Source organism: Eriocheir sinensis, chromosome 45 (assembly GCF_024679095.1).
Source record: "Eriocheir sinensis breed Jianghai 21 chromosome 45, ASM2467909v1, whole genome shotgun sequence".
Lineage (NCBI taxonomy): Eukaryota > Metazoa > Arthropoda > Malacostraca > Decapoda > Varunidae > Eriocheir > Eriocheir sinensis.
In genome coordinates this window covers 2705994-2726220 of record NC_066553.1, presented here as the reverse complement: position 1 = coordinate 2726220, position 20227 = coordinate 2705994, and the positions used below count along the sequence as shown (strand labels likewise).

At 41.2% G+C, this 20227-nt stretch overlaps 1 protein-coding gene across 3 annotated transcripts in view; it reads right to left on the bottom strand.

The window, feature by feature from the left end:
• LOC126980868 (uncharacterized) overlaps window positions 1–20227 on the bottom strand; it is a 58644-nt gene that overhangs the window by 2925 nt on the left and 35492 nt on the right. For 2 of the 3 annotated variants that reach the window (XM_050831201.1, XM_050831200.1), the window contains exons 2-4: window positions 5188–5339; window positions 2701–2904; window positions 1359–1475 (exon numbers count right to left, since the gene is read on the bottom strand). In XM_050831201.1, coding sequence (XP_050687158.1) covers window positions 1359–1475; window positions 2701–2904; window positions 5188–5331 — 465 coding nt within the window. In that variant the 5' untranslated portion in view covers window positions 5332–5339. Of the gene's footprint in view, window positions 1–1358; window positions 1476–2700; window positions 2905–5187; window positions 5340–17058; window positions 17082–20227 lie in introns of those variants that run through there. The other variant, XM_050831202.1, reaches the window with a different exon arrangement.

The window sequence follows — 20227 nt, the reverse complement described above, 5'->3', positions numbered from 1 at the left end:
TCCAGTCTTTTCTTGTTCTCTTTCCTTCCCTTTATATAACATTATTCTAAAAGTCTGTCCTCCCATTGTAATAGGTTTTGTCTTCTTTCACCAGCACTATTCACCTCACTCTAGTACCTCTCCCTATACTATGCCCAATGAAGCCATGGGGGCATTTGATGATTAGGGGATGCAACCCAAGGTGAGGGGTATGCTCAGAGAAACCCTTACCTTGATCTGAAGCCCTTGATTCAATTAACTGCACATGGTCACATACCTTATAGTCATCCTTTGTATGTTTCCAGCCCTTCCCCAATCCCTTCAATATCACTGACAAAAACAAAGGTCCGCATCGATCTTCATATATATATAACCTTATTAATGTATTGTTTCAAGAGATATGTTTTTTGCCGTGCTGTGTGTGGATATCTTTTTTTACAGTAAAGGAGGCAGCTCAAGGAGAAGGTGAAGAAAAAGAAGAAGAAGAAGTAGAAAATGAATAATTATAAGGATATGAAAAAAAAAATATGATGATGATGAAGACAAATATGATGATGAAGAAAAAAGAGAAAAAATAGAGGAAGAAGAAGAAAAAGAGGATGCTGATGATAGCGATGATGATGATTATAATGGGAAAAAAAAAAAAAATAATAAATAAATAAATAAATAAGTAAAAAAATAAAAAATAAAAGATACCAAAAATTCCCCTAGCACTCCTTCTATACACTGCAAGACACTTTCCCTTCTCACATTATCCATTTTTAAAAGGTCAAAGAGGGGGTCAATCGGGTTCTACAGGTTTCTACAGGTTCACGGTACAGAGGAAGGATCACACTACCACCAGGGTCATAGAACTACTCCTGGAAATGCCCACAACACCTACGAAAGCCTTGTCAAATGGGTGTTCTTGGGAGATGAAATGTCTTTTAATATGAAGTAGAATCCCATGCATCCAGCCCCTAATGAGTGTTTCTACAGGTTCATGGTACAGAGGAAGGGTCACACTACCACCAGGGTCATAGAACTATTCCTGGAAATGCCCACAACACCTACGAAAGCCTTGTCAAATCAGTGTTCTTGGGCGATGAAATGTCTTATGTCGTATTTTAAAACATTTCATCGCCCAAGTTCACATATTTGACAAGAGTTTCGTATGAGTTAAGGGCATTTCCAGTAGTAGTTTTATGGCCCTGGTGCTAGTTTGACCCTTCCTCTGTGTCGTGAACCTAAAGAAACACTCATTAAAACCCAATTGACCCTCTCTTTGACCTTTAGAAATAGGTAATGTGAGACGCCAGGTGTCTTATAATATCGACCTATCCTAGAATCCCATGCATCCAGCCCCTTCAGCAGAGTAGATGACCTTCAGGCGAGCGTACCAGGATCGACTCCGTGGCTTCCTTGTGCTTGGCGTAGTAGAGGTCGGGGGTCCAGCTGGCGTCCAAGTCCTCCTCCGTCAGGTATTTGCGCTCCACCGCCTCCACCGCCGGCTTGATCTGCGGGGGTGGAGGTTATGTTAGTGACGGTGGGATGTGGCAGAGGCCCGTACCAAGAGTCACGAAGGTTTAGCGACGAAGATCGAAGGGAAGGACAGTGCTAACCTATAGTCACTAGCATTTTTGGAACGAAGGTCTGCGGGAGAGACGAAGGGAAGGCAAGGTCTCCCCCGTGTCTTCCCTCATACCTTTGAGGAAAAATATGTTTATTTTCCGAGTCGTTAGTAATGGGGAAAGTTGGGTTATAGTGGTGGTGGTGATGGGGAGTGTGTTTTGTTTTTGTGTTAGTTAGTAGTTGTAAAAATAAAAAGGAGATATGCAAGAAAAATAAATGAATGAACAGTAGAAAGGTTTGACTGTCATATATGAATCACTCCTATATAACTGACTGACATGATATATAAAGAAATCTTGACCACTGGCTAACCTATCACACACACACACACACGCACACACACAAAAAAAAAAATAAATAAATAAATAAATAAATAAATAAATAATAATAAAAATAAATAAATAAATAAATAAAATAAAATAAAGAAATATAAATAAATTAAAACTTAAGACCCTGATCCCTTTTTTAAACTAATCTTCCCAAACTATCAATTAAAAGAAAATAAAGAAATAAATTAAAACTTAAGACCCTGGTCCCTCTTTAACTAATCTTCCCAAACTATCAATAAAAAGAAAATAAAGAAATAAATTAAAACTTAAGACCCCGATCCCTTTTTAACTAAACTTCCCAAACTATATAAAAAACTAAAACACTGACCCTTCCTTCAACTACCTCACTAAACTATTAACCAAACTATTGATAAAAAAAAGACCCTGAGATTTCTTCTTGAACTAACCTTACCAAACTATCCATCACTGTCCAAATCGCTTATGCAAGAGTTAACTATATAGCATCTTCATTCTTTCATCCCTCACAATGGTAAACTCTGAAACAATCTTCCTTCGTCTGTATTTCCTCCTGCCTACGACTTGAAACCGACCTCTAGCAGACTCCTTACGTTCTTATGTTCTTATGTAACTCTCTAGAAATTGACCTCGCATTTAGCCACTCTTCTAAACTTTTTTTTTCATAGGGGCATTGATCAGAGGGCTTTTTCTCTCTCATAATAGCTTTTTTTTGTGCCCTTGAGCTGCTTCCTTTACTGTAAAAAATATAAATAAATAAGTAAAATAAATAAAAGGGACTCTATGGCCACTCTTCCGAACTCACCTCCTCATAAAACTTGATCTCACGCAGGTCGAAGCGGGACTCGATGACGAAGGCTCGGTTGAAGGGGTCGGTGGGCAGGAGCTTAGCCAGGAGGTGCGCGTGGAAGGGCCGCCCCGACGCCGTGTACGTGACGCCTAAGGACAGCTGCTCGGACAGATACCCCTCGCGCTCGTCCGTGGCAGGCTTGACGCTCCACTCCCCAAGCTGATGGAGGGTGAAATTAGGGCTGTATATTAAGACACCATCGAAGGAAGATTGTTTCGGAGTTTACATTGTGAGGGATGAAAGAATGAAGATGCTATATAGTTAACTCTTGCATAAGGGATCTGGACAGTGATGGATAGTTTGGTAAGGTTAGTTAAAGAAGGAATCTCAGGGTCTTTTTTTAATCAATAGTTTGGTTAATAGTTTAGTGAGGTTAGTTGAAGGAAGGGTCAAAGAGGGGATCAATCGGGTTTTCATGAGTGTTTTTTAAGGTTCATGGCACAGAGGAAGGGTCAAACTACCACCAGGGTCATAAAACTACCCCTGGAAAGGCCTACAGCTCCTACGAAAGCCATGTCAAATATGTGAACTTGGGGGATGAAATGTTTTAAAATACGACCCTTGTACCACTTGAACAATGGTGAGAGAGAGAGAGAGAGAGAGAGAGAGAGAGAGAGAGAGAGATTGTTTTGCGATGAAAGAAAGGAAACGAAAATAATAAAATATACAATAGAGGTGAAGAGAAGACAAAAAAAAGAGAAAAAGGAGTGAAAGAGAGAAAGGAAAACAAATGAAGAAAAAAATAAAATCAGTAAGGAAATTAAAGACTTCGGCGTACAAGCTCACATATTTGACAAGGCTTTCATAGGAGCTGTGGGCATTTCCAGGGGCAGATTAATAACCCTGGGTGGTGGTAGTTTGACCCTTCTTCTGTACCATGAACGTGAAAAAAAACTCATGAAAACCCAATTTAATCTCCTATTTGGCTTTTGGAAGTAGTTTGTGTTAGAAGCGGAAGCGTCTAAAAATAGGCAACCGAGTTTTAGTATCAGGAAAGAAGAGTGAAAAGGGAAGAGACGGAGATTAAAATAACAGGAAGAAACGAAGACAGGAAAAGGAACTAGAAAATGAGAAGTGAAAAGGGAAGGGACGGAGGAGATTAAAATAACAGGAAGAAACGAAGACAGGAAAAGGAACTAGAAAATGAGAAGTGAAAAGGGAAGGGACGGAGGAGATTAAAATAACAGGAAGAAACGAAGAGAGGAAAAGGAACTAGAAAATGAGAAGGGAAGAGACGGAGGAGATTAAAATAACAGGAAGAAACGAAGAGAGGAAAAGAAACTAGAAAATGAGAAGTGAAAAGGGAAGAGACGGAGGAGATTAAAATAACAGGAAGAAACGAAGAGAGGAAAAGGAACTAGAAATGGGAAGTGAAAAGGGAAGAGACGGAGATGAAAATAACAGGAAGGAACGAAGAGAGGAAAAGGAACTAGAAAATGAGAAGTGAAAAGGGAAGAAACGGAGATTAAAATAACAGGAAGGACCGAAGAGAGGAAAAGGAACTAGAAAATGAGAAGAGAAAAGGGAAGAGACGGAGATTAAAATAACAGGGAGAAACGAAGAGAGGAAAAGGAACTAGAAAATGAATAGTGAAAAGGGAAGGGACGGAGGAGATTAAAATAACAGGAAGAAACGAAGATAGGAAAAGGAACTAGAAAATGAGAAGTGAAAAGGGAAGAGACGGAGATTAAAATGACAGGAAGGACCGAAGAGAGGAAAAGGAACTAGAAAATGAGAAGAGAAAAGGGAAGAGACGGAGATTAAAATAACAGGGAGAAACGAAGACAGGAAAAGGAACTAGAAAATGAATAGTGAAAAGGGAAGGGACGGAGGAGATTAAAATAACAGGAAGAAACGAAGATAGGAAAAGGAACTAGAAAATGAGAAGTGAAAAGGGAAGAGACGGAGATTAAAATGACATGAAGAAACGAAGAGAGGAAAAGGAACTAGAAAATGAGAAGTGAAAAGGGAAGAGACGGAGATTAAAATGACATGAAGAAACGAAGAGAGGAAAAGAAAACTAGAAAATGATAAGTGATAACCTAACCTAACTTAACCTAACCTACAAAATGAACAACAGAAGGGACAGGGCTTTGGAGTGGTAGGGAGTGTTGCAGTAGACACACACACACACACACACACACACACACACACACACACACACACACATATATAAGCAAGCTATTTGGAGAAACCTACAGGATGATGCAAAATATAAGGGTATCATTCCATTATATAGACAAGGAAATGATGAAGAAAATAATAACAGCACTGATATGACCAAAACTTGAATATGCTGAAGTTGTGTGGTCGCCTCACAAAAAGAAAGAGGAGGAAGAAGAATTAAGAAGAGGAGGAGGAGGAGAAGGAATGGAAGTGATATATTGGAAAAGAAATGTCTGAGGTGATATTTTTTTCCCTGACACACACACACACACACACCTCCACATCGGGCTCCTCGTCAGGTACCAGGGAGCGGTGGTAGGCCTCCAAGATGGTCTCAAGCCACTCCTTGGTTGCCTCGGCGTCATCCGCGGGCGAGGAGGGTGTGGTTGGGGTGGAGGGGCTAGTGGGCTCCGACGCCATCTCCGACACTGCAATAACGAGGATGGGACGATTAGGATTGATGATTGATTGTTTATTGATGCAAGTAAACAATATAGGAGAAGGGAGATGCATGCTACCCAAACCCCCAGACAGAGTGTGATTATAGGAAGGGAGATGATGAAGAGGGTGAAGGGGAGCTGTTATTGTGTGGTAATTAGTGGTGTTATTTCTAGTGTAATTATATTCATTGTCATTTGTTGTTATTCTTATTGTCTTGTTATTAAATTGATGTTGAGATTGTGTCATGTTAGTGGTGGAAGTGTTGGGTGTTGTTGGTATTATTATTATTATTATTATTATTATTATTATTATTATTATTATTATTAGTAGTAGTAGTAGTAGTTTTATAGGTATGATATTACTACTACTACCACTACTACTACTACTACTACTACTACTACTACTACTTCTAGGTCAACTAATGTCGCCAACACCACCCTTGACGTAAGATAAACTATCCCTCGTTTCCTCTCTCTCTCTCTCTCTCTCTCTCTCTCTCTCTCTCTCAATCAACTGGGGAAGAGGAGGAAAATAAAGGAAGATAAATTAAATGAAAAAACAAACAAAAAACGAAAGGAGAAAGTCAGAAGGGAATAGAGGGAAGAGACGACGGAATAAATAAAGAAAAAAAAAGAGATGAAGAATGGAATCAGAAAAAGAGGTAAAGAAGAACAGGAAAGAAGAGTGAAAAGGGAAGAGACGGAGAAGATGAAAATAACAGGAAGGAACGAAGAGAGGAGAGGAAAGGGAACTAGAAAGGAGAGGGAAGAGAAAGGAAGATAAAAATGAGGAGAAAGTAAAAAGAAAAGAAGAGAAAGTAGGAGAGGTGAGTAAGAAGAGAGAGGAAGCAGGAACGGAAAGAAAGAAAGAAAGAAAGAAAGAGAAATAAGGAGAAGGAAAGATAAGAATAAGGAGGAGGAGGAGGAGAAAGTGAAAAGGAGGAAAATGAGAAAAGGTAAATAAAGAGAAGAAGCAAGAATGAAAGGAGGAATAAAGAAAGAAGAAAGAGAAAGGAGAAAGAAAGATAAGGAAGAGGAGGAAGAGGAGGAGGAGGAGGAAGCAAGAGAGTGATACAAGTAGTAAAGTTTTGTCTCTCGTCTGTGTGCGTGCGTGCGTGCGTGCGTGCGTGCGTGCGTGTGTGTGTGTGTGTGTGTGTGTGTGTGTGTGTGTGTGTGTGTCAGGGAAAAAAATATCACCTCAAACATTTCTTTTCCAATATATCACTTCCATTCCTTCCTCTTCTTCCTCCTCCTCCTCTTCTTCTTCCTCCTCCTCCTCACTCAGCATATCCTCCTTCTGCAGCATCCCTCTCGTTCCGGCTCATCTCCCTTCCTCCTCCTCCTCCTCCTCCCCCTCTTCCTTATCTCCAGCTGCATCCTCTCCACTCTATTCCGTTCATTTCTTCATCTTCCTCCTCCTCTTCCTCCCCCTCCTCCTCCTCCTCTTCTTGCACCCGAGTCAGATCTTTCATATTGACAAGACTCGATTTTGCTGACGCCCTTCTCTCTCTCTCTCTCTGTGTTCTAATCCTATTTATGCTATTAATCATCTATTCCTTTCCTCCTCCTTCTCCTTCTCCTCCTCTTCATCCTCCTCCTCCTCTTCCTTATCAAGCGAAAGCCCAACAAAGTCTGCTGCATAGAGGAGGAGGAGGAGGAGGAGGGATGAAGATAAGGGAACAAGTGGAGGGAAGAGAGGCACGGTGTGGAGAGAGAGAGAGAGAGAGAGAGAGAGAGAGAGAGAGAGAGAGAGAGAGAGTCACTCCGTCTTTTTCTACTACAACTTTTACGCCGAAGCTCTAAATGATGATGATAATGATGACGACGAGGAGGAGGAGGAGGAGGAAGAGTACTCGGCTTGTTATAATGAAGAAACTTTACGAATCTCTCTTCCGTAACTTTTTTCCGCTACTACTACTACTACAACTACTACTACCACTACTACTACCACTACTACTACTACTACTACTACTACTACTACTACTACTACTACTACTACCACTACTACTACCACTACTACTACCACTACTACTACTACTACTACAACTACAAATAAATAGAGGAAGAAGAAAAAAAGGAAGGAAAAAAGAGGAAAGAGGAAGGTTAGCAAGATGATGAAGAACAATAACAAGAGGAATAAAAAGGAAGAACAAATCAGGAAGGAGAAAGATGATGATGAAGATGAATGAGAACAGCAATTATAAAAACTACTACTACTACAACTACTACTACTACTACAACTACTGCTGTAAATAAAAAAAAATAAAAAAAAAAAAAAAAACAGTAGCAGTAAGATGATGAGAAACAAAACAACTAAGAAAAAAAAGAATATGAATAAAAAAAAAAAAAAAAAAAAAGATGAAAACAGGACGGAGGAAAATGATACACAACAACAACAACAACCACAACAATAAGAAAAACAACACTATCAACATAACAGTTAACGTGTAGTCATAGTATCAGCGGTGACCTAATTTTGTCCCTCGCCTCAGCTGCAGTAGTGGTGACCCATTTTGAGGAGTGTGTTCCAGGAAAGTGTGTGTGTGTGTGTGTGTGTGTGTGTGTGTGTGTGTGTGTAATTCACCACGGCCTGATCAAAAGTTGGACCCTCCCGACACGAGCAAGTGCATGCTTATCATCGTCGATCTCTGGGTACTGCCAAGACCTCACACACCACACACCCCATCCCCATTGCTCAAGGGGGGGGACTGTAACCACTCCTAGTCAATGGAAAGAATCCGGCCTGAGCGGGGCTCGAACCTCCGCCTGTTTGGCCGTGAAGCCTTGCAGCGCGGTGCTCTCGCCGATTGAGCTACCGGAGCGGTGGTGGTGATGGTAGTGGTGATGGTGGTAGTGGGGGCTCATTACCAGTCTGTCCATGTATATCTAATCCCACATGAAAGGTAAGGGATCTAATAGGCTAATAATAATAATAATAATAATAATAATAATAATAATAATGATTGCGGGACCACACACACACACACACACACATTAAACAGATTATGTCATTCATTAAGGTCATGATTATAACTCTCTCTCTCTCTCTCTCTCTCTCTCTCTCTCTCTCTCTCTTCCAACATATTATTTCTCCCGATTTTTAGTTTTCATTTACTGGTTTCTGTTTCTTCTTCCTCTTCTTCCTCCTCCTCCTTCTCTCACCTCTTCCTCTTTCACCTCAATCTCCTCTTTTTTTCCTCTTCCTCCTCCTCATCAACATCACGATCTTACCCAAACCTTTCCTCCTCCTCCTCTTCCTCCTCCTCCATCCTGGCGGGGAGGAAAATCAGAGCCTATTGATCCGACTGAGGAGGGGGGGGGGGAGGAGGAGGGAAATTGGAGAGAGAGAGAGAGAGAGAGAGAGAGAGAGAGAGAGAGAGAGAGAGAGAGAGAGAGAGAGAGAGAGGAGGAGGAAGAGGAGCTTTGTAGGTGAAGGGAAAAGTGATGGAAAAAAGGAGAAATGTCAGTCACTTTAATCCTCCTCTTCTTCTTCCTCCTCCTCCTCCTCCTCACCCTCTTCCTCCTTCACAAGAAACACTTTAAAACAACTAGTAACAAGACCCTCGGAGGAGACATGTGGAAGAGAAGAGGAGGAGGAGGAGGAAGAGGAGGAGAATGTGTAAGTTTTCGTGAGGGGGCCGTGTGTGTGTGTGTGTGTGTGTTTTTCGACTATGATTAAAAGTCTTACGAAAACACACACACACACACACACACACACACACACACAGAATCTCGGTTTTAATCAACGACTCGTAAAAAAAGAAAAAGAAATATAGGAGAGAGAGAGAGAGAGAGAGAGAGAGAGAGAGAGAGAGAGAGAGAGAGAGAGAGAGAACAGTAAACACAACAAAACAACAAAAGAGGAAAAGAAAACGACAAACAACATATAAATCTTTCCGTCCGTTCGTCCGCCCGTCCGCAAGTCCGTCCGTCAATCACCGGCCATCCTTGTGATCTGGAAATGCATACACGCGTCGGCCGGGTTTCAGAACGACCGCCGGATGTCTCAGAATGGTTCGTCTCCTCGTCCGGTCGTTCAGTACGGAGAGTTGGCTTGGGCGGGTTCACCTAATGGGTCATCCCTCCTCTTGTCTGTCGTTTAAGTTTCGGGTCATCATTGTGCTTTTCTTCATTTTCTACTTATTCTTCCCTTTCTTATTCCTTGTTCTTCTGCTTCTTCTTTTACTACTGGCCGCCGGGTGTCTCAGAACGCTTCGTCTCCTCGTCCGGTCATTCAGTACGGAGAGTTGGGTTGGTCGGTTCATCCTTCCTCAGTCTGTCTTCAGTTTCGGGTCATCATTGTGCTTTTCTTCATTTTGTACTTATTCTTCCTTTTCTTGTCCCTGTTCTTCCGCTTCTTCTTTTACTACTACTACTACTACTACTACTACTACTACTACTATCAGGAATGGAGTGATCGTATTTATGTAATAATTAATAGAAACCAAAGTATTCTCAATCATATTCGAATATTAGGGAAAATTATTTGTGTTCTGCTAATAATCTGACGAATACTTAAAAAATTATAATCAGAAATAACAGCCTCCTGGGCAGACGTGTTTGGGTTGTTCTCTCTCTCAAAAGCTGTTATTTTTATATATTTTGCGATTTTAATTTTTTATTTAATTTAACGCCCACTTCAAATTTATCTTTTCGTTCGTATTTATATCGGTTTATTATTTTATTTTTATATTTTCATTTATTTTTTTTCCTTTCCGTGTCGACCCTTTCTGAATTCTTTACGTTCGTCTCTTGTTTATTTTTGCAGGATTCGAAACGCCTCCATGTTCCCTTCTGCAGGCCTGGTGATTCATTCCCGGCCTTGCATTTATCATAACTTGTTGCAGGAGTTTTCAAGGAAGGTTTGTTTATTCACTCGCCTTTGCTAATCCATTCATACATTTACAGTTTGCTTTGTTTATGAATTCAAACTTATTACTGTTTCTTCACTTATTATCATTTATTATCTCTACTTCCCCATTTTCAATCTATTTACATATTTATAGTTTGCCTTGTTTAATTAAGTCTTATAAGGTACGGTGCGTTTTATCTATATTACTACGATGTCCTTCTATATGGTCTTGGTTGGCATTCAGTGGTTTCTGGAGCCTAATATTACACTCTCCTTAAGGGTAGCGTTTTCTTTTTGTAACTCTTGGTAATCTGTCACTCTGTCTGTCTGTCCTTGTATCTATTCAACAACATCCTCTCTCTCTCTCTCTCTCTCTCTCTCTCTCTCTCTCTCTCTCTCTCTCTCTCTCTCTCTTTCCATCGAGCTCTCATCTCCCCTCTGTCTCCTCCTCCTCTTCAAATGTCTCCTTCCCCCGCCATATCTTTCCTCTTCAACCGTCATTTCCTCCACTTTTCTGATCTACCTCCTCTCCTCAATGTGCCCTCCTCCTCCTCCTCCTCCTCCTCCTCCTCCTCTTCTTCTTCCTCCTCTTCCTCTCCTCTTCTCCCCACTACATGTATTGAACATCTTCCGGTTTAAGCCTAACACCTGAATCTCTCTCTCTCTTCTAAACGTCAATAATGAAAACTACGAATTGTTTCCCTTTACGAGAGAGAGAGAGAGAGAGAGAGAGAGAGAGAGAGAGAGAGAGAGAGAGAGAGAGAGAGAGAGAATTAAAGAGGAAATAAGTTGGACTTGGGTAGGGAGGGGGAGGGTGAAGACGGAGATGGATGGAGAGAGAGAGAGATAGAGAGAGAGAGAGAGAGAGAGAGAGAGAGAGAGAGAGAAAGATTGTAAAGCTACATTTATTTCTCGTTTTCACTTTTTTTTCTTCCCTATCCTGTTCTCGTTTTCTTTGTCTTCCTGTTCAACTTTCTTTCTTCCTCCTCCTCCTCCTCCTCCTCCTCTTCTTGAGTTGATGGAAGCAGACTTTTATTTTCGTATTTTTTGGGGAAACACGATTTTACCCTCTGACTCCTGCTGTTTCTTCCCCTCTCTCCCCCTCTCCTGCTGTTTCCCTCCCCCCTTTTCCCCTCCCTGCTGTCTAACCCCCTCCCCTTTCCTCCCCCTCCCTCGCCTCCCCTCCTATTTCTCTCCCCTTCCCCTCCTGCAGTTTAACCCTTTCCCTTCCCCCTTTACGAAGCTGTCTCCCCTTCCCTCCCCCCTACCCTCCTGTTCACCTTCTCCCCCTCCCTCTTGCTCTCCCCTCTCTCCCTTCTTCTCCCCTCTTGCTTTCCTTCCTCACCCCCTCCCTCTCTCTCTTTCTCCTCCCCTTCCTCCTCTTCCCCCACCCCCTCCTCTGGTGCTTCACGTGAAAGACGCTACAATCCAAGTGAGTGACGATGGATGGCATGTGGGTGATCTTCAGGAGGAGGAGGAGGAGGAGGAGGAAGAGGAGGAGGATGCAATTGAAGGAAAGAGTGATGGAAAAACGAAGAAATGTCAGTCTCCATCATTCTATCTTCCCTCCTCCTCCTCCTCTTCCTCTTCCATCTCCTCCTCCTCCTCATTCCTTTCTCCTTCTTCACGAGCAAACCTTTAAACAACTCTGGGGAGACATATGGTGGAGGAGGAAGAGGAAGAGGAAGAGGAGGAGGAGGAGGAGAAACGTGGAGGGAATGGAGAAGAGGTAGGAGGAGGAGGAGGAGTGATATAGGGGAAAAAAAAAGGGAGGGAACACCAGAAGGAAGAGGAGGAGGAAGAGAAGGAGGGGAAAGAGGAAGAAGAGAAGGAGGAAGCAGAAGAGTATGAAAAGGATAGGTATGAGTGAAAGGAGGAGGAAGAGGAGGAGAAGAAATAAGAGGAAGAGAAGGAGGGGAAAGAGGAAGAAGAGAAGGAGGAAGCAGAAGAGTATGAAAAAGATAGGTATGAATGGAAGGAGGAGGAGGAAGAGGAGGAGAAGAAATAAGAGGAAGAGGAGGAAGAAAAAAAGAGTTGATGTGTTTATGTATCATTTTCACTTCATTTTCTTCACCTTCATATTGATCCCCCTTTTTTTTTTTCTTCTATTTTCTTGATAAAAAAAAAATTACACTGTTGTTTTTCGTTCTAATCGTATATTAATCAACTATTGTTATCAGATAGTAACTACGAATGATCCGATTTATAAGTGAGTCTCGTCAAGTTGTTCTCGCACTGACTGGGCTCTTGCGGGATGCTTGTTCCAGTGACCCATGACGCCTCGATAAGGGAAGGAAGGAAGGAGGGAAAGAGAGGAGCGAGGGAGTGAGGAAAGCAAGGGAAGGAAAGAAGGAAGGAAAGAGGGAGAGAGGAGCAGGGAGTGAGGAAAGCAAGAGAATGAAAGAAGGAAGGAAAGAGGAAAAAAAAGAGAGGAGCGAGGGAGTGAGGAGAGCAAGGGAAGGGAAGGAAGGAGGGAAAAGAGGGGAAGAGAGGAGCAAGGGAGTGAGGAAAGCAAGAGAAGGGAAGAAGGAAGGAAAGGGGGAAAGAGAGAGGAGCGAGGGAGTGAGGAGAGCAAGGGAAGGGAAGAAGGAAGGAAAGAGGGAAAGAGAGAGGAGCGAGGGAGTGAGGAAAGCAAGGGAAAGGAAGAAGGAAGGAAAGAGGGAAAGAGAGGAGCGAGGGAGTGAGGAGAGCAAGGGAAGGGAAGAAGGAAGGAAAGAGGGAAAGAGAGAGGAGCGAGGGAGTGAGGAGAGCAAGGGAAGGAAAGAAGGAGGGAAAAGAGGGGAAGAGAGGAGCGAGGGAGTGAGGAAAGCAAGGGAAGGGAAGAAGGAAGGAAAGAGGGAAAAAGAGAGAGGAGCGAGGGAGTGAGGAGAGCAAGGGAAGGGAAGAAGGAGGGAAAAGAGGGGAAGAGAGGAGAGCAAGGGAAGGGAAGAAGGAGGGAAAAGAGGGGAAGAGAGGAGCGAGGGAGTGAGGAAAGCAAGAGAAGGAAAGAAGGAAGGAAAAGTCAACGAGGAAAATGAGCTGGGAAATAACATGAACTTAAATGACTGAACCAGAGAAGGAGGCGGGAATGGACGCTGAAGAGGAAAATTAGGAAAAGACGATAAAGAACAAAAAAAAAGGAAAGCAAAACAAAGAAAAGACTGAAGTAGAGAAGGAGGCGGAAATGGAAACTGAAGAGGAAAATTAGGAAGAGATGATAAAGAAGGAAGAATAAAAAAAAGGAAAACAAAACAGAATATCAGGCAGAGAATAAATAAGTGGAAGAAAATATTAAAGAAGGAAGAAGAAGAAACAGAAGGAAAATGAAACAAATAAAATAGGACGGAGAAAGATGAATAGGAGTAAAAGAAGAATAAGTAAAGAAGAATAAAAGGAAAGTGAAAAAAATAGGAAAATAAAGAGGAAGGGATGAAAAAAGGAAGATGGTAGAGAAGGAAGAAAAAAAGAAAAAGAAAGGAAGGGATGGAAAAAAGAGAGTAAAGAAGGAAGGAAGGAAAAAAAGGAAAAAGAGAGTAAAGAAGGAAGAAAAAAAAGGAAAAAGAAAGGAAGGGATGGAAAAAAGAAAGAGTAAAGAAGGAAGGAAGAAAAAAAGGAAAAAGAAAGAAAGGGATGGACAAAAGAGAGTAAAGAAGGAAGAAAAAAAAGGAAAAAGAGTAAAGAAGGAAGGAAGAAAAAAAGGAAAAAGAAAGAAAGGGATGGAAAAAAGAGAGTAAAGAAGGAAGGAAGGAAAAAAAGGAAAAAGAGTAAAGAAGGAAGAAAAAAAAGGAAAAAGAAAGAAAGGGATGGAAAAAAGAGAGTAAAGAAGGAAGGAAGAAAAAAAAGGAAAAAGAGAGTAAAGAAGGAAGGAAGAAAAAAAAGGAAAAAGAGAGTAAAGAAGGAAGGAAGGAAAAAAAGGAAAAAGAGTAAAGAAGGAAGGAAGAAAAAAAGGAAAAAGAAAGGGATGGAAAAAAGAAAGAGTAAAGAAGGAAGGAAGGAAAAAAAGGAAAAAGAGAGTAAAGAAGGAAGGAAGAAAAAAAGGAAAAAGAAAGGAAGGGATGAAAAAAGAAGAGTAAAGAAGGAAGGAAGAAAAAAAAGGAAAGAAAAATAAAAGAAATAAGACTAACGAGATTCAGAAAGTGTAAAACGAAGAGGAAAACGAAGAAAACAAAAACAAAATAAATAAAATAAGGAAAAGGAGGAGGAGGAGGAGGAGGAGCGATGGAAAAGGAGGAAGAAAAAGAAGAAAAAAAAGAGAGGTAAAAAAAAAAAGCAAAGAATGGGAGAACAGTAGCACTCAAGCTGAGAAGACGACCGACAGCTGAAGAGGAGGAGGAGGAGGAGGAGGAGGAGGAGGAGGAGGAGGAAGAGGAGGCAATGTAAGGATAGAAGGTCGAACTTTAAAGGCGATAAAAAAGACGCCGAGTGTTCAATATCATTAACAGAGAGGGAGGAGGAGGAGGAGGAGGAAAGGAAGGAGGGGAAGGAAGGGAAGGGAAGAAGGGGAAGGAAGGGAGGAGGAGGGGGAGGAAAGGAAGGAGGGAAGCAGAAAAGAGAGAAAAGGAGGGAAGGAAAGAAGGAAAGAAGGGGGGAGAGAAAGGGAAGAAGGAAGGGAGGAAGGAAGGAAGGAGGGAAGCAGAGAAAGAAAGGCAGAAGAGTAAGGGAAAAAGGGAGGGAAAAGGAGGGAAGGAAAGAAGGAAAGGAAGAAGGGGGAGAGGAAGGGAAGAAGGAAGGAAGGAGAGGAGAGAAAGGAAGGAAGGAGAAAGAGGAAGAAAGAGGGAGGCAAGAGAGAGGATAGAAGATGAGAGGGAGAGAAGAGGGGAAGGGAGAGAAGGAAAGGAGAGATAAAAGGAAGGAGAGAAGAGATAGAGGAGAGAAAGGAGGAAAGGAGAGAGGGGAAAAGAAAGAGGAAGGAAGAGGAGGAAATGGCGGAAAAGGCGTAGAGAGGAAGAGGAAGAAGAGGAAGAAGAGGAGGAGGAGGAGGAGGTGATAAAGAGAAAGAAGAAGAGGAGGAGATGAAAAAAAAAAGGCGAATAGGGAAGAAAATGTGATAAAAGGGAAAAAAAAGAAAAAGAAGAGGAAAAGAGTAAGGGACGGAGGAGAGGATAGGAGAGAGAGAGAGAGAGAGAGAGAGAGAGAGAGAGAGAGAGAGAGAGAGAGAGATGACACATCGTTCCTTAAAACACGAATGCAATGAATAAATTAACTGAAATAACATGGAGAAAGCGAGGAAGAGGAAGAGGAGGAGGAAGAAGAGGAGGAAGAAGAAGAGGAGAATGAAGAAGAGGAGGAATAGGAATAACTTGAAATAGGAAGGAAGAGAAGACAACAAAGAAGAGGAGGAAGAAGAGGAAGAAGAAAAAGAAGAGGAAAAAGAGAAATGGAGGAAGAATAAGCATAAAAAATATGGAGAAAAAAATAATAAAGAAGAGGAACAAAGGAACAATAATAAGACAAAGAAGAAGAAGAAGAAGAAGAAGAAGACAACGAAATGATAGGAAAAAAATTAAGAAAAATATGCAAAAAAAAAAGAAAAAGAGGAAGAAGAGGAGGAGGAAGAGGAAGAGGAGGAGTGATTATGGTCTTCCTCTCCTCTTAATTCAAACTATCTTTAACCAAGCTAATTCAACTGGAAATCTCTCTCTCTCTCTCTCTCTCTCATCGTGTTATGTCTTCTTTAACTTCTTCCTTTTACAGTTTTCCTCCTCCTCCTCCTCCTCTTCTTCTTCTTCTTCCTCCTCCTCCTCCTCTCAATTCGTCTTCATTTCGCTCTTTAAATACCTCTTCCTCCACCTGTAATTCATCCTCCTCCTCCTCTTCTTCTTCTTCTTCCTCCTCCTATGTATTCCTCCTCCTCTTCTTCTTCCTCCTCCTCCTCCTCCTCTTCTTCTTCCTCCTCCTCCTCTACTATCTCCTTTAATTTAACCTCCTTCGCTTACTCCTCTTGGCATGAATTATACTCCTCCTCCTCCTCCTCCTCCTCCTCCTCTTCCTCTTCTTCTTCTTCGTCTTCCTTCCCCTCCTCCTCCTCCTCCTCCTTCTGTCACTTTCTCTGTTATCTTGTTTCTCCTCCTCCTCCTCCTCCTCTTCATCTCCCTCTTTCTTCTCTTCCTTTCCTTCGTCTTCCACCTCCTCCTCCTCTTCTTCTTCTTCTTCTCCTCCTGTGTCACTTCCTCAATCAACTTCTTCTTCCTCCTCTTCTTTATCTTCTTCTTCTTCTTCTTCTTCTCCTCTTTACGAATCACTTCCTCATCGTTCTGACACTTCCTCTCTCACCTCTCTTCCTCCTCCTCCTCTTCTTCTTCTTGTTCTTCTTCCTCCTCCTCTTCCACCACCACCACCACCACCATCATCTTCTATCTTATACCTACGCCTTCCTCCTCCTCCTCCTCCTCCTCTTCCTCCTCCTCCTCTCCTTTGTATAACACCTTTAATCTAGCGTGATAGATAAGTTCTCTTCCCGCTTCTCCTCCTCCTCCTCCTCCTCCTCCTCCTCCTCCTCCTCCTCTTCCTTCTCCCTTTCTTTCTCCTTCCTGGTGTATGGAGGCGGTCAGCTTGATGGATGAGCCTTCTTCTTCCCCCTCCTCCTCCTCTTCCATATGTGATTGGTTTCTCGTCCTCCGTGGAGAAGAAATGTATTGGCTGTCATTGGTCATCATCATCATCAATAGTAGTAGTAGTAGTAGTATAAGTAGTAGTAGTAGAAGTAGTAGTAGTAGAAGTAGGGATAACTTTTTTGTGGTCGTCCTCTTTGTATTCAGAAACGTTTTTTTTTTTTTTTTTTTTACAAGTGGTTGGGGGTCGAAGGGTAAGGTGTGTGTGTTTGTGTGTGTGTGTGTGTGTGTGTGTGTGTGTGTGTGTGTGTGTGTGTGTGTTTACCTGACTCGTGACGTCACACACTTGCACGCACACTCCAACTTACCTGAAAAGACAGAAAAAAACAATAATTAGTCATCAACAACAACAAAAACAACATAGCTATTGTGTTAGACGTGATGGTGAAGGTAGTTTCTGTGTGTGTGTGTGTGTGTGTGTGTGTGTGTGTGTGTGTGTGTGTGTGTGTGTGTGTGTGTGTGTGTGTGTTCTGGTTTTCCTAATTTCTCAACCTATCATTTTTTTTTTCAAGCAAACAATTCTCTATTTTTTTTTATACTTGAATCTTCCATTTATATTTTTTCTCTCAATTTTCACTTATCTTTCTCTAATCTTTCACTTATCTCTTCCTTCTTTATCAAATTCCTCCATTCTTTTCCTCTTTCTCTTTTTCTGCTTACTATAAAAAAATAAAGATCCCACTGTTTTCTCTTCTACTATTCCTTCATCTCTTCCTTCTTTATCAAATTCCTCCATTCTTTTCCTCTTTCTCTCTTTTTCTGCTTACTCTAAAAAAATAAAGATTCCACTGTTTTCTCTTCTACTCCTCCTTCATCTCTTCCTTCCTTATCAAATTCCTCCATTCTTTTCCTCCTTCTCTCTTTTTCTTCTTACTATAAAAACTAAATATGCAGTTGTTGTTTTCTTTCCGACTCCAACAGCGACCTTCAGTGATTCTTATTTATCTTTTATATTTATCTAAAGCGAGAGAAAACAAACAAGCTGGCGGGATTTAATATAGATAAGTGGGATTGTCGGAATGTGTATTAAGTAAGAGGTTTTTGTAAGTCCCCCCCCTCTCTCTCTCTCTCTCTCTCTCTCTCTCTCTCTCTCTCTCTCTCTCGCTCGCTCGCTTTCCTTCTTTTTTTCTTTCTAACTTTTTGTTTTTCAATTTTCTTTTTTTCCTCCTCTTCTTTATCTTCCTCCTCCTCCTCTTCCTCTTCTTTTTCTTCCTTCTTTTCCTCCTCATTCTCGTTTTCGTTAATTTTTCCTTTTTTTTTCTTTTCTTACTTTCGTTTTTTCAATTTTCTTTCTCCTCTTTTTTTTTTTCTTCTCATTCTCGTTTTTCTCCTTTTCTTTCTCTTCTTCTTCATTATTAATATTTTCTCTTCTCTTCCCTTCTTCGTCTTTTTCTTCCTCCTCTTTCTTATCTTCTTCCTTCATTTTCATTCCTCTCTGATTTTCCCTTCTTCCCCTTCCTTTCTTTTCCTCCACTTTCTCTCCTTCTAATATTACTCTCTATTCCTCCTCCTCTTCTTATTTTCTCTACTCATCTCTTTTTATTCTCCTCCTCCTCTTCTTCCTCTTCTTCCTCTTTAATCATGTAATTCAATTCTTCTCCCTCCCTCCCTATTAACTTCCTCTTCCTCTCCCTTCATCATCATTCATCTCATCTCCCTTATCGTCTTTCATCCTCTAATTTAGTCTCTCTCTGATATCTCCGTTCTATCCTATCTTCTTTTTCTTTTCCTTTCTTTTCTCCATCCTTCTTCTTCTTCTTCTTCTTCTTCTTCCTCCTCCTCCTCCTCCTTCTGTATTTGATCTCCTATTCTTCATTTTTATTCATTTTCATTATCTTCCTCTTCTTCCTTTTATTCTTTTTTGCTTCTTCTTCTTCCTCCTCCTCCTCCTTTTCCTTCCCTCCTCTTTTTCTTCTATTTATCTCGTTATTTTCTTCTTTTTCTTTCTTTTCCCTCTTTGCTATCTCCCTTCTTTCCCTTCTACTTTCCTCTCTTCTTCTTCTTTATTATTTTCATCTTTTTCTTCATTTATTTTATTTTCTCCGTCTTCTTCTTCTTCTTCTTCTTCTTCTTCTTCTTCCTCCTCCTCCTCCTCCTTCTTCTGTATTTCCTCTTCCATTCCTCAAATTTTCTCCTTTCTCATTATTTTTCTCTTCCATTCTTCTTTTTCTTTATTTTATCTTCTTTTTCGCCTCTTCCTCCTCCTCCTCTCTTTTTCTTTTACCTAAGTCTCTCGTTATTTTCTTCCTTTTCTTTCTTTTCCCTCTTTGCTATCTCCCTTCTTTCCCTTCTACTTTCCTCTCCTATCTTCTTGTTCTGTTTTTTCTTCTTTATTTTAATCTTTTTCTTCTTTTCCTTTCTTTTCTTCGTCTTTTTCTCTTCTTCTTCTTCTTCTTCCTCCTCCTCCTTTTGCATTTTCTTTTTTTCCATTCCTCATATTTTCTCCCTTTTCATCATTTTCCTCTTCTTCCATCTTCTGTTCTTCCTCTTCCTTTTCCTCCTCTTCTTCCTTCTTATTTTCATTCTTCTCTGGTTTTCTCTCCTCCCCTTCCTTTCTTTTCCTCCACTTTCTCTTTCTAATATTGCTCTCTATTCCTCTTCTTTTTTCTCTTCCTCACTGTCTTTCCTTTCTCTTCCTCCTCCTTTCTTTATTTTCCTTCCTTCCTTCTCCTTCAAACTTGTCATCATATTTTCCTTCATTTTCAGGTCTTTTCTTCTCCTTTTGTTCCTCCTCCTCCTCCTCCTCCTCCTCCTCCTCCTTGTCATCGTTACCTCCAGTGAAATAAAAGTCAACTAATTGGGGAGGAAAGATGGAGGGAGGGAGGGAGGGAAGGGAGGAGGTGAGGAGGGGAAATAATAAGGAATTGACGGAAGAAAGGAAGGAAGGAAGAAGAGGAGGGAAGGAGAAGAATAAAGAATAAGAATGGAAGAAGGGAAGGAAGGAAGGGAAGGAAGGAAGGAAAGGAAGGAAGAAGAGGAGGGAAGGAGAAGAATAAGGAATGAGGATGAAAGAAGGGAAGGAAAAAGAGGAAAGGAAGGAAGGAAGAAGGAAAGAATGAAAGGAACGAAGAAAAAATAATAAAGATGGAAGAAGGGAAGGAAGGAAGGGAAGGAAGGAAGGAAGGAGAGGAAGAAAGGAAGAAGAGCAGGAGGAAGGAAGGAACGAAGGAAAAATAATAAAGATGGAAGAAGGGAAGGAAGGAAGGGAAGGAAGGAAGGAAGGAGAGGAAGAAAGGAAGAAGAGCAGGAGGGAAGAAAAAAATAGGGATGAAAGAAGGGAAGGAAAAAGAGGAAAGGAAGGAAGGAAGAAGGAAAGAATGAAAGGAACGAAAAAAAAATGATAAAGATGGAAGAAGGGAAGGAAGGAAAAAAAAGGAAGGAAGATTGAAGGAGGAAAGAAAGAAAAGGAAAATAATAAAAAGGAAAAAAGGAAG